The sequence below is a fragment of the Lutra lutra genome, chromosome 18, assembly GCF_902655055.1.
Source record: "Lutra lutra chromosome 18, mLutLut1.2, whole genome shotgun sequence".
Classification (NCBI taxonomy): domain Eukaryota; kingdom Metazoa; phylum Chordata; class Mammalia; order Carnivora; family Mustelidae; genus Lutra; species Lutra lutra.
The window spans coordinates 35,116,329-35,130,386 of NC_062295.1; the positions used below are offsets into that span (position 1 = coordinate 35,116,329).

General features: G+C 44.6%; 1 protein-coding gene across 1 annotated transcript in view; it reads right to left on the reverse strand.

The window, feature by feature from the left end:
- The window catches only part of LMTK2 (lemur tyrosine kinase 2), an 83,819-nt gene that overhangs the window by 6,032 nt on the left and 63,729 nt on the right, over positions 1-14,058 (reverse strand). Inside the window, exons 8-11 of the mRNA XM_047713338.1 lie at positions 13,193-13,277; positions 11,824-11,945; positions 6,936-7,085; positions 2,103-5,085 (exon numbers count right to left, since the gene is read on the reverse strand). Of these exons, the coding sequence (XP_047569294.1) occupies positions 2,103-5,085; positions 6,936-7,085; positions 11,824-11,945; positions 13,193-13,277 (3,340 nt within the window). The remainder of the gene's footprint in view (positions 1-2,102; positions 5,086-6,935; positions 7,086-11,823; positions 11,946-13,192; positions 13,278-14,058) is intronic.

The following is a 14,058-nucleotide window of genomic DNA, read 5'->3' on the forward strand; positions in this document are numbered from 1 at the left end:
ACAGCAATCAGACATAATACTGAGAGAAGAGAACAGTCAATTCAGAATTCTATATTCAGAGAAAATATCCTTAAGGAATGAGGGAAACGAAGATAATCTGTTGTCAGTAGGTTTGATTTAAAAAAAAAAAAAAAAGGGGAAAAAATGGCCAAACAAATTTCTTCAAACAGAAAGGAAAGAATCCTGGAGAAACGGTAGGGATGGTCTGGTTAAACAGAACCCTATCAGTCTCCCCTTGAGTTTCTTAAAACATGTTTGATCACTGGGAGTGAAATGCGGAGCACTGTGTGGTGGGGCTTGTGGGTAGACTGTACCAGACAATGGTAATAAGGTTTCTGCATCCCACCTGATATGGTGACTCGAAGTAGATTGTAAAAACTATGTGTATTGTAATCCCCCAAACCACTACAAAACTATACTGAGAGAAGATACACAGTAAAAAATGCAATAGATAAATTCAAAGATTAATATTAAAAAACGCTTAAATTACCACAAAGAAGGCAGCAAGAACCAGAGAAACAAAGAGAAACAGTGAACAAAATGCTACACCAAAATTCAATTAAGACCAATTTTATTAAAAGTGGCTTAAAACCATCAATTAAGTTTTTCAGAGCAGACAAGAATCTCTTTGCTATTCACAAGAAACTAACGTCAAACATAATGACATAAGACTGAAAGTATGAGGACGAAGAAAGATACCTCATGCAAATACCAATGGAGGGAAAACCGGAGAGGCTACCTGAGTATTGGACAAAGGAATACAGAAGGACATTACAGAACAGCAAACAGGTGAATTCGACCTTTGCAAGATCTGGTGATCTTAAATGTGCATGCAGCTAACAACAGAGCCACAAAACAGAGAAAGCACAAATGAACAGAAATGAAGGAGACAGTCAAATTCACAACTGCAGCTGGAGACTTCAACACTTCTCTCTCTCTGGCCACAGATGGAACTCCGGGCACACAGGAAAATCAGCAGCAGCGTAGAAGAAGCAAACACTACCAACCATCTACACCTGATGGGCACATTCTTTATTTTTTTTAAGATTTTTTTCTTTTTTAAAGCTGTATTTATTTATTCTATTCTATTTATTTATTTATTTGAGAGAGAGAGAGAGAGGAGAAAGAAAGAGCATATGCAAACGCACAAGCAGGGGGAGGGTCAGAGGGAGAAGCTGGCTCCCCACTGAGCAGGAAGGCTCTCCAGGGTCATGACCTGAGCTGAAGGCAGATGCTTAACCAAATGAGCCCCCCAGGCATCCCTTAGGCACATTCCTTCAAGTACACATGGGAACATTCACCAAGACAGACCTGGCCTGGCTCTTAAAACAAACCTCTGTAAGGTTAGAGGAACCGAAACCAAACCAAACGTGCTGACTGTAACCGAATTCGCCTAGAAATCAATTAACAGATATGAGAGCATCTTCAGCCCTTTATTTGCAGAGAGGCTGAAGTGTGAGCTCACAGAGCAGCGCTCAGTGAGGCACAGGAGGGTGGGAGGGTCTCAGACTCTGCCGCTGCCTGGTCCTGATCTACAGGGACCGTGGGTGGCCCGCACCTCCGGAGCCACCTATGAGCCACGGACTGTTCCAGCCTGCACCTGCGTGCTGGCTACTGCTGCCAGCTGCTGGGTTATACAAACCTGGTCTGTGAAGAGTAGCTAATTTCAGTAGAACTCTGCCAACAAACCCAGAAAGGGCATCCAGGTCTCCTTCTCTTCACTTAATAGGAGTTCCTTGTCCAAACTGCATTTCTGCAGTTTGGAAATGTGGTCTCAGAACTGTGACCAACCCCAATTTCCTATTTTATTTATTTGCGAGCAAGGGAGAGAGAGTGCGCGTGTGCATGCACACAAGCGGGGGGCGGGGGGGGGGAAGCAGTTCCGTGTGAGCAGGGAGCTCAATGTGGGGCTCGATCTCAGAACCCTGAAATCATGACCTGAGCCGAGGACAGAAGCTTACCCAGATCCCCCAATTCCTATTTTTGAGGAATCATAAAACAGTTGGTGGCCTCAAAACAGCAATCAGGAAAACAAAGCACACTCGATTTCCTAACACACCTTGGAATTTTTCTAATATAACAGTTTGGAGATTAACAGGTACCTGGTCAAACAGATAGACTGTGACATCATCAAAAAATGTCACCGCCTTCTTTTCTTTTTTCCAGTCATCTGGGGGCTGATCAACCGCACCAGCGGCCGAGGGTTTCAACAGGCTCCGTAAGTGCCTCCCATCTTCGTTGCTGAGGATCACGGGCACGGGGTGCTCGGTCTCGTCCTCCGACTCGGAGCTGAGGCTGTGCAGGTTGAAGGCCCGCAGGTCCTCGTCGGAGTCGTCACTGTTTTCATCTTCCTCGTCTGCGTCAATGCCGTCCTCGGAGAGGTCGAGCATGCCCGACACACCGAGTTTCCCCAGGTATTTCCCTTCGATATCTGGTTCCTTCAGCTTGGGGCCCTCGGCATGGCCGCACAAGGACTTCTCCACCGTCAGGTCTGACGCGCTGCTGGAGCAGAGGGCGGAGTTTGCGAAGGCGAGGAGCTCGTTGGTGTTGGTTCCGGTGGAAGCGAGCGTGCAGGAACGCTCCTCTTGTGCCTCAAAGTCCTCACCGCTGCTCAGCTCGGAGTTCAATAAACTCAAGGGACTGCCAGCCTCGTCTTCAGGAGGAGGCGTCTGCTTGGAAACATCAGTTGGTGCCGGTTCTGACGTTTCTCTCGACTCCAGGTGACTGGCATCCTGCGAGGCAGGTAGACAACTTTGGTCTGGCTGGCACTGTCCGGTTTCCAGGCAACTGTCCTTGGCGCCAGGACTTTGCTCTTGGATGACTGGCTCAGGCAGGGGCTGATCTGTTACCAATTCCAAGGCTGAGGCTGAGGGTCCTGAGATCCCCTCCGACTTCTTATCTGGCTCAGAGTCGTTATCTGAGAAGTAAGCAGAGTCTCTGTATGAGCTCTGAGAGCCAGCTGCGAAAGTCTGCGAGGTCACTTCTGTACCTCTGTGGCCATCGGCTGTGTCTGAGATGACAATGACCGGGTTGGGAGGCAAACTGCCATGACTGTCGTCACCCGCTGTGGCCGCCTCTGAGGCTGAGGCGCCATCAGCAGCAGGGTGCAGAGTCCATTCAGGGGACTCCAAGTTCTCTGTCTCGTAGCCACTGTCTGCAGGCTTATCGGGGGGCAAGAGTTTCTGAGGCGTGTGAGAGCCTAAAGAACCCAATAAAACTTCATGGACATCCACAGAATCCAGAGAGTCTGGGGTCTCCACAGACTGCTCTGAAATCGGAATGGGTGTTGACAAGCTGTCTTCTAGAAGGCTGTCTTGACTGGTTGAGTCTGAGGAGAAGGCGGACACCAAGCCCCCCTCTTTTGTAGCATCTTTACAATGCAGCTGACTCAAAGTCTCCACAGCTTCTGAGTTTTTCTCCAGCAGACTATTGCTGTGATGGTCTTCTGAAAGGGGCTGGTTTTGTAAGTTCTGTCTCAATTCTGGAAGACTACTTCCTATACTCACTTTATTGGACAAAACGTCATCAACGAGAACCAAGTCACTTTTGGTCAGTCTCAAGGCCTCTTGACCTTGATGGGTCAAGTCATGGGACCTGTCGCCAGTGCCATGTGCTTTGGCATCAGCTGAGGGAACTACAACTGTGATGGCCACAGAGTCTGGACTGATTTCTTGACAGAGACAGTCTTCGTGGACACTGACGTCAGAACATGTGGGTTCTCCCTGCTTTAGGAACGTATCTGGAGGTACATGGTGAGGCGTTCCTTCTGTTTCGAGAGAGGTAGGAGGTACCTGCACTTCCGGGGACGATGGCAATGAGGTCTTCAACGTGTTGTCCTTCAACACGACACCTGTATCTTTACCCTCTGCGCTTAGGTTTTCCTGCAACAAAGAAAAGTCTGGTTTATTTTCAGCAAGCTTAACTTCAGGATCTGAAAAATTTCTATGTGGAGTTTCTAATATTGTTTCAGCAAAACCAGCATTTTTAAGTTCTGTTTGAAGATCGTTTACATGTTCTTTGCTAGACAATGAGTCTTTTAGTAAGTTTTTCTCTTGAAGAAATAAAAAGTTTTCTGACAATTCTTGAACAGTCATAGGATCAAAATTATCCTGGTTCAAAAGGTTTTCTGATAAGCAAAGAGGCTCGCAGTCAAAAAGCTTACGGGGCTTTTCTTTCTCCAAGTGGCACGTTGTTACTGACTCTCTAGAGGGATCCAGACTTGAACTTAAAGCAGTCGGCTTCAAGTCCGTTTGAACTCCGTTTAATTCCATTAAGTCAAATATTTTTTGGTGACTGGGCAGATCCTCTGATTTGTCCAGATCATTAAATATACTGTTGAATGGGCTCTCAGGGCCCCTGGGAACATGTATGTCCTCGGGGATGCTGGAATCTTTGGGCTCTGCACTGCTTTGGAAGAAATCGTCATCTGTACTGGACTCCTCGAATTCAAGATTCTTGAGTGTCAGGAACTGGGATGTCTCATCACTGGTCTTCTCTGGGTTATCCATCTCCGTTGTGAGCAGTGCGGGCGGGTAATCGAGCTCCAAGTTGCTACCACTTTTTTCTTCCAGCTGGATGTAATAGTCACTTCCAACAGAAAGGTTGTGGGCATCAAACACAGGAACCACTCCGGGGGCCCCACGGGGGACATCCTGGCCACTGTCGTCCTGTTTCCCTGGCCCGGGATCTGAAAGTGAACTCTCAAACACTTCAACTGGGAAGAAGATGCTCGTGTAGGACAAGGCTTCGTCTGGGGCGCCCCGACCGCGCTCGTCAAAGTGGTCGTGCTTAGCCGCCTCCCAGACATACTCGAAGCTCAGGCCCTGGCTGGTCTCAGTCACGGTGAGGACCTCCTCCATCTCTCGGCCTAGCCGATCCCGGGCGAAATGGTCAAGAATTGGGAAGGCGGCATTACTTGAAGAGTCTCTGCTATGTGTATTTGGTTTAAGAGCATTCCACTGCTGTTCGAAGTCGACTTCTGAGTCCCGTTGGCTTTGCATCCGCAGGTACGTGAGCAGTCTATGCACGTCCTCAGCCACTGGCCTCTTGTCTGGCGACAGCCAACAGAACTGTAAAACTTCATACCTGAGTGATAATTGAGAAGTAATTAATGGATGGACAATAAATTGCTTTAAAATAAGAAAGGACTTCACAAGGATTCCTAAGCTAACTCAACACCTCAGAAGTGTCTATGCTATGATCACTGTTGACCACATCAGTTCATGGGAAAAAAGGAAATAAAGAAATATAAAAATCTCGCCACCTAGTTTTTTGTGTTCCCAGGACACTTCACGGTATCCGTGTCTGTCATTTGTTTTTCTGGTGTGTATCCAGTGACTTAGTCCCAGAATTTAGAAACAGTTGTTTGTTTGTTTTTTAAGATTTTATTTATTGAGGCACCTGGGTGGCTCAGTGGGTTAAGTAAGCCTCAGCCTTCGGCTCAGGTCATGATCTCAGGGTCCTGGGATCAAGACCCACATCGGGCTCTCTGCTCAGTGGGGAGCCTGCTTCCCCCTCTCCCTCTGCTTGCCTCTCTGCCTACTTATGATCTCTCTCTGTCAAATAAATAAAATATTTTAAAAAAAAGGTTTTATTTCTTTATTTGAGAGAGAGATAGTGAGAGAGAGCATGAGAGGGAAGAAGGTCAAAGTAGAAGCAGACTCCCCATAGAGCTGGGAGCCCGATGTGGAACTCAATCCTGGAACTCCGGGATCATGAGGGATCATGACCTGAGCCAAAGGCAGTCGCTTTACCAACTGCGCTACCTAGGCGCCCTAGAAACAGGTTTTTTTTTTTTTTTTTTAAGATTTTTTATTTATTTGACAGAGAGAGAGCACAAGTAGGCAGAGAGGCAGGCAGAGTGAGAGGGGGGAAGCAGGCTCACCGCTGAGCAGAGAGCCCGATGTGGGGCTCGATCCCAGGACTCTGGGATCATGACCTGAGCTGAAGGCTTTAATCCACTGAGCCACCCAGGCGCCCCCCCTAGAAACAGTTTTAATATGATCTCTTCTTTCAGAAATTATTACAGGTATCCTGTGTAGTCAAGAATGGACTTGTCTCACATTTTTTAGATTTACTCACTTTATTTTCCAAGCATTCTCGGAGACAAATTCTGTCATAACTCATCTGTAACTATTCCACCCAGTAAAAAAGTAATACAATGTTATGTAGCACATGGTTTCCTTAGATCAGAAAAGCAGCTGAAAGTGGAGGGAAAGGGGAGAATATGAAGTCCAGAGAAGCCAGCGACCAGGAGCTGGGTCTTCAAAGGGTTGACTGAATACAGCCGACATCTCAAGCCGGTGAAATGAACAGAAGGGGAGACAAAAGATGACTTCGAAGTATTAAACGTCTAGAGTCTGGGTCCAGTTATCCTGGGTGAAATGGTTCCAGCAGTGTGGGGAGCTGAGCGATGCCTAAAGGCAGGGGGTGGCGTCGCTTCAGAGGCCGTGTGCACTGGGCACATGCTGGTGCAGAGGCTTAGGAAGAGGTAAACCTGATCTGAACTGTCCATGTCGTAAGAAGTGGTCCGAAGACTCGTAAGAAGTAAATCTATTTTGCAAATGTCAACATACATTATGCAAATTAGCTTCCGCTTCCTATTTAAATATTATCCTTTCTATGCTCTTTTCTCCCATTATTAGGTATCACTTACAAAAAGAGTCTCATTTGAAAGCAATTCTGCAAGAGGAAACTTCCCTTAATATTGACTTTTCTAAATTAGTTCAGACTTCATTGAATGTTAATTCATAAACTCCTACTTGTTCTACACATTTAAAAAAAAAATTAAATTTTAGAAATAGATGTTAAATCTATAGTCAGTTGTAAATAATATACTAATGTCTGCTTTTCATAACATTTATTGTTTAAAAATAGGGAATATGCAACTAACACCCCAAGAAAGAGACAAGAAAACGTAAAATGGAGTCACCCACCATCTATCAGAGTAAGGCTGCTCCAGCTGGGGTTTAGGGAGCTTTGTCTCTCTCTCTCGAATCACTTGATTGAGAACATCTAAGTTGGAAAGGTTGGAATAAGGCTGAGCAGCATTATCAAAAAGCTCCCAAAGTGTCACCCCCAGGGACCTGTGGAAAAAAGAAAACAGTTATTTCTTCCCTTCAGGAGAGGTCTTTCCACAACATTTTCATTTGTACGCTCATTAGTGACTTTACGGACAAAGTGTGTACTGAAAAGGTTATTAACGATAGCTCTTTCGCGTGATTCTTAAAAAAGAAGCATTTTCAATAAAATGAGGACAAGTACACCTCCTCATATTTCATATTTACTACTGAATACTCTAGAAGTTTTGGCCAATGCAAAAAAACCCCCAAAATTAAACAGGTGACAGGCACAGTTATAGAGAAGAGCTAACGTGACTGTCAACTTTAAAATTCAAGAAATCATTTGAAAGATCGTTAGGGTTGTTTCAGAGATCAGCGAAATAGTGAGATACAAAATAAATATCCTGAAGTGGACACCCCCCCAAAAAAACCCCAAAACTCCCATTCACAACAGCAGTAAACACCAGAAAATAGAGAAACCTTTATATTAAAAGATCATCTCTTCTTTGATGGACCCACACATTTCCTAACAGTGCGAGTTTGGGTGCTATTATGAAGGGACTTCTTGCTGTCATTCTCCGCCCTATTTGTGTGTCTGCCACCTGCCCGAGCCTCTTGATGCCTCCAGGTTCACGGCTGCTACCACAGGAAGGAGGGAACGCCCCATGGTACTCAACCCATTCTCTCAGGCCAAATGCTCTGTCGCCATGGAAACGGCCTCTGCAGGTCAGTCAGATGTACACTTACTCTCCACCTCCTCTATGCAGTCTCTAGGTTTCTATCCCAGCACGAGCCTTTGGTCGTGTAGCAGCATCTCCTAGTCACTGCAGTGGCCCCTAACCCTGGCTGGACCACCTGTGTCCTCTGGGGATACAGAGGTATTTAGGCCCTACCCCCCAAGGACTCTCAGCGGGTAGATGCAGGTGTGACCTAGGAAACTATATTATAAAAGTTCCCTAGGGGCACCTGGGTGGCTCAGTGGGTTAAAGTCTCTGCCTTTGGCTCAGGTCGCGAAATCAGGGTCCTAAGACGGAGCCCCGAGTTGGGCTCTCTGCTCAGCAGGGAGCCTGCTTACCCTCTCCCTCTGCCTGCCTCTCTGCCTACTTGTGATCTCTCTCTCTCTGTCAAATAAATAAATAAAATCTTTAAAAATAAAATAAAATAAAATAAAATAAAATAAAATAAAATAAAATAAAAAGTTCCCTTGTGGTTCTGACATCCTGCCAGGTTTGGGTTATTGATGGTTTACATGACTTGGATCGACACCTCCAGATGCTTGTCTGAATAATAAACTGCACTGAACAAATGTCTATTATGTGACTCTGTGCAGTAACATATACCTTATGAGTTAATTTCTCTACGCCAGCTTCACAAGTCAGTGAAAAAAATTAGCACATTCAGTATCTAAATGGAGAAATCACTTCTACTGGAGGAAATAAATGGACCCAAATTTCACAACTCAATTCAAGAAATTCAAGAAATTCAAATTCTTTTCCCCGACACAGACTTGCCAGAGGCAGAGGGCTATTCTGGATACAAAAGAAGTTTAAGACACTATTGATGACTTCAGGGAGTTTACGATTTAACTGAGAAAAATAAGAAATTCAAATGAAACACTAAAGACCACAGAGATAGTATATAATTAATGGCAAAATGAGTGTTATGGCTACCATGTTTGGTGTGATCTTGGGCATATAACTACTTGTGTCCACTTCTCCAAACCCCTGATTTAACTCACTTTCCCTCTCCCAACAGGGCCCATTCCCAAACCAAAGCCCTCTCCAGCCCCCAGCCCACCCTGTTCTTCAGAGAACACGAAGCATGGGCTTTCTCAACTCCCCACCCCACCAATTCTAGCATTTCTGAGCACCCCCTACTCATTTCCTCAGGCCACAGAGAAAGATGAGACGTGCCTGTGCCCCGGAGCCCTCTACCCTGTGTGGTGTCCTCCAGGATAACTGCCACCGATCACTGCCGCCGATCCCCAGCTATTCGATTCTTCACTTTGTCCTGGCTCCTGGGCCCTTAAGGACCACTGGTCTCACCCCTCTGGGAAGAAAAGTGTCCTATAGTTCTTACCCTCTCTTCCACAAACTCTCTGAGAGTCCCCTCTTGTTCCCCCAGTACAGGGCAGCATGGGCCCTGCCTTGGGCTGCAGCTGGCACTACTGTCGGCCCTACCACCAGAGATTGATTCTCAAAGTGTCAGCAACAGGGGGCGGGCTCTGTCTCTGGGAACATAGGCCAAGTCTGCAGGTTCAACACGCTGCTAGGAGCAGTAAAAATATGGACGAAGCATACAAAGCAGCTTTTTAAAGGCCCCAAAGACGGGCTACCAGGGAACTGCCAGGAAAAACTCTAGAACTTGAAGAACTAAGGAGAACACTAAAACCACCTTTGAGCCGGTGCCTTGATTATAAGGCAATGCAGGTGGTGGTGAAGAGGCCAAAACCCTGGGCCTGCCCGAGCTCAAGGGAATCACAGACCTCCTCACAGTGAGATATACCTGCCCCCTGCCTCCTTACAGGAACCTGAAAGGCAAGCTGACTCGGCACTGAGGTGCTGTGAGTGTACGTGTGTATGAGTGTGAGTGTGTGAGAGTGTGTGTGTGTATGTAAGGGAGGTGTGGTCCCTAACAAGCTGTAACCACAGCACTGGCCCCTGACTGGATTTGCAGCCCAAATTCACAACACTTTAGTGTTAAAAAAAAAAAAAACAACCCTAAGGCTGAATATGTGAGGCTCCCTCACGTGGCAGGGCCCCTGGGACCCAACACAAGCAAGGAAGTGTGGGTCCTCTCTGGAGGAATGCTGCCCAGTTCTACGTTTCCCAGCTCCTCACCCCAAGGAAACAAGGCACCACTGAGAACCAGCAAGATAAAATCCACCAAGACTTCAGCGACCAGAATGATCTGATGCAGATCCTAATCAAACTGTTTTAAAAATGCTGGGACATGTTTTTAAAAAAAAAAACAAACAGAGTTCCTAAAACTGAAAAGTCAACAGCTCAACTACAGAAAACTTAACAGAGAGATTTAACAGAAGAACAGACACAGATGAAGAGAGAATTTTTAAAAAGAGGAAGAATTAGTGGCTGGAGCACAGGTCTCAAAATTATCTAGAGTGTGGCCCAGACTGTCAAAGAGATAGAATGAAAGGAGAGATGAGACAGCAGGAAGGCATCACACACATCTAAATGGACTTCCCAAAGAGAGAAATGGAGCAGAGGCAGTATTTGAAGGGTAGGGCTGAGAACAACGCCAACCTATAGATCTGAAAAGCCAAATAAATCCCAAGCAGAAAAACATAAGAAATCCACACCCATACACATCATAGTGAAACTACAAAAAAAACAAAAGACAAAGAGAAGAGTTTAAAAGCAGCCAGAGAGAAAAGGTCACATTACCTTCAAAGAGCTTAGGTAGACTTACGGCTGACTTCTCAATAGCAAGGGAAGCCAGAAGACAGTAGAATGATCTCTTCAATATGCTGAGAGAAAGTAACTGTCACCAAGTAAAAATATATTTCAAAAATGAGGACAAAATAAAGGTATGTTCAGACCTACAAAAAACTGAGAGTCTGTTACCAGCAGGCCCTTGCTATAGGAAATTCTGAAGGACATACTTCAGACAAAGGGAGAATGATCCCAGATGGAATGTCCGAGGTTTAAAAAAAAAAAAGAAAGGAAAAAAAAAAAAAGAATGAAGAGGAAAGTGATTTAATTATGTGGATAAACCTAAACAAAAAAGTGCTAAAAAACTAATCATAACATCTTGTGAGGATAAAAGAAAAAAAATACCCAACAATAAGATAATAGTTTGCGTGCATGTATGCGTGTACACAGGTGCATGTGTGTGTCCATGCAGGTGTGTGGTGTACAGTTAAACCAAGTTAAAGTATGTTAAAGTATCCTGAGGTCCTTGTATTGTTCAGAATATGAACTAACAGTACACTAAAATAAGTGGAATATACATGTCATAACTTCTAGGGTAACCTTTAATAAAAGTATAGGGCTAGTACATACTGCTCCCAAACTAACAGGAAAAAGCAGTTAAAAAAAATCAATCCAAAAGGAGGCAAGAAGAGAAAAAGAAAATAGAAAAAGCAGGATAATAGCATGAAAAAATGTCTATCTAAATTAAGAAAGCTGTAACAAAAATTGTTAGTCAAAGACGTAAACACATTTTTTTCAACTTTCCTTAAACTGATGCCCTATAAATCACAGTATTACATATTGGTCCAAACCTCTTTCTCTTTTTTCAGTCATTTTAATAAATATTTAAAATGTCTATTATATTAGGATGCCTGGGTGGCTCAGTTGGTTAAGCGGCTATCTTCGGCTCAGGTCATGATCCCAGAGTCCTGGGATCAAGTCCCACATCCGGCTCCTTTCTCCGCAGGGAGCCTGCTTCTCCCTCTGCCACTCTGTCTGCCTGTGCTCGCTCTCCTTCTCTCTGACAAATAAATAAATAAAATCTTTAAAAAAAAAAAGGTCTATTATACTGTAGGTCCTACAGTAGGCAAGAAAATAGACCGGGTTCCTGCTTCTATGGTCCTTATTACTGTTGAATGGATCAGAGAAAAGTTAATTATATCATCACAATTGTGATAATTACTATCATGTCAATAAGCTGTCTTTATCTCACCATCAGCCTTGGCTGTGTTCCTAAATCTTGTTCAATTATTTTTCTTTATGTACTCAAGGGGAAAGAGGTTAGGATTCTGCTACTCAAAAGTCTAACAGAACGATAAATCAATACATACCAGATATTACTATACTTAGTTTGATCTGCAGTTAGTAGTCTGTCTTGAAAGCTGGTTACTAATTCTGGAGCAGTCCATCGCAGAGGGAAAATTTTTTTATCATCCGTTTCAATATAATCCTCCTGTTTTGTCAGAAAGCATACAGAATTTTACATTCTATTCAGCCTTTGAGTGAACTCAATGATTTAATACCAAGTTATTCTCAGAAAACACATACTGAACCCAAAAGACATAACAGAAAAATAAGTGGGCATGGAGAGAGATTTTCTGGGCAGAAGGTAGGTGAGGTTTTTCTCTAAAGCCTCCTGGGCTTCGTGAGCTGCTCTCTGAGCCACAAACGCTTGCTCAGTCAGCCTTCCTGGAAAAGGAAGGTATGCCGCGTTTGACACACAGAACACAGACTCTGAGCAAAACATCTTTTAAAACATGCCGGGCCTTATGCCCTGAGTAGGGCAGCAGTACCCAAGGTTAAAGAGTAAGAGCACGGACTGGGTTCTAAGTCCATGCTCAACCACTCAAAGCTAGCTACCCGACTCTGGGCAAGCACCAAGTACGCTAAACAAGCCTTTTCCTTGATCTATAAAATGAGGATGATACAAACCCACTTCCCTTCACGGTGAGGATTAAAACTGATACTGTGGGCAACTACTTCATGGTGCTTGGTACACAGCAAGGGCTCAAGACGCTAGACCAACTACATAGACAAATTACCAACTCACATTCGTGTAATATACGTTAGCTCCAGGGTACTATGAAAACATGACCCCTGTGGTCCTATGTGCATCCCAGCAGTCAGACATGATCCTCGTGTGCTCTGCGGCTGGCATGAAGCCGGGACAGTCACATTCTATGCCCCGTATCATGCTACCTCATTCAGCTGTGCTACAAAAAAATACATGAAAACCTCACCTACTTCTTATTTTGTTTGGGGATATATTTATGGCAGAGTTCAAAAAATCTAAATTCCAAGCTGCTTATAATTTGAGCCAGAATTTTACTGGAGAAATATTGATATGACATGTACAGTGTCATAATGATCATTACCATGATTATTACCCATGTGTTCATACTAAAATATATGAGGCACCATCAAGCTATATCAATTACATTGTGTAAAAGTCTTATTTTTAACCAAAGCCTTTGGAAAGCAACAAAACCTCAGCAGAGAGCCACTGATGTAGACAAACCACACATCAGAAGCCAACTCTGCTGTTAAAATGACTAGAATAAACCACTCTCCAAAAAGGCACTGTAACCAAGATTCTTAACCCCCACTCTTCCAAAATCGGGGTGGCCTTTGGTGATATGACCACCTCATGTCTACGAAGTTAAATCAGCTTCAGGAGAGAATCTTTAAACACTGACTTACCTTGTACCTGCTGAATCCTATTCCGTAATCTCCCACTTTCACATTCAGGTCCGAGGTAAGAAAACAGTTCCGCAAGGCTAAGTCACTGAAAGCAGAAAGAGTGAAGTGAACACAAGGACAAGGGGAACCCGCAAGTGGGACAATGTCACCCCAAACTGCTATGAACAAGGCCTTCTCTATGAAGCAGAGTGGTACGTTGAGCTTCCTGCTCAGTAATGTTTCGAAATTCTTTTTTAGGGGCGCCTGGGTGACTCAGTCAGGTAAGCCTCTGCGTTTGGCTCAGGTCATGATCTCAGGATCCTGGGATCGCGCTCTGCATCAGGCTCCCTGCTCAGCAGGGAGTCTGCTTCTCCCTCTGAACCTCTGCCTTCTCATGCTTTCTCTCTCTCTATCCCTCTCTCAAATAAATAAATAAAAATCTTTAAAAAAACAATATTCTTATTCATTTGTTTATCTGAGAGAGAGACAGAGATAGTGAGAGAAAGCACAGGTGGGGAAGAGAGGAAGAAGCAGGCTCCCGGCCAAGCTGGGAGTGGATCCCAGGACCCTGGGATCATGACCTGAGCAGAAGGCACCTCCTTAACCAAATGAGCCACACAGGCACCCCTAAATTTTTTAAATGGAAAAAGGATTATATATCATATTTTTCATTACTAAAATCCACGGAGATGATCAGATTTCTTTTTCTTACAAGTAACTGCTAAGGCAGGGAACTTGGGTGGCTCAGTTGGTTAAAGCCTGACTTGTGATTTCAGCTCATGGGTTGTGAGACTGAGCCCAGCACTGAGCTCCACGCTCGGTGGGAAGTCTGCTTGAGATTCTCTCCCTCTGCCCCTCCCCCTTGCTCACTCACACTCTCTAATAAT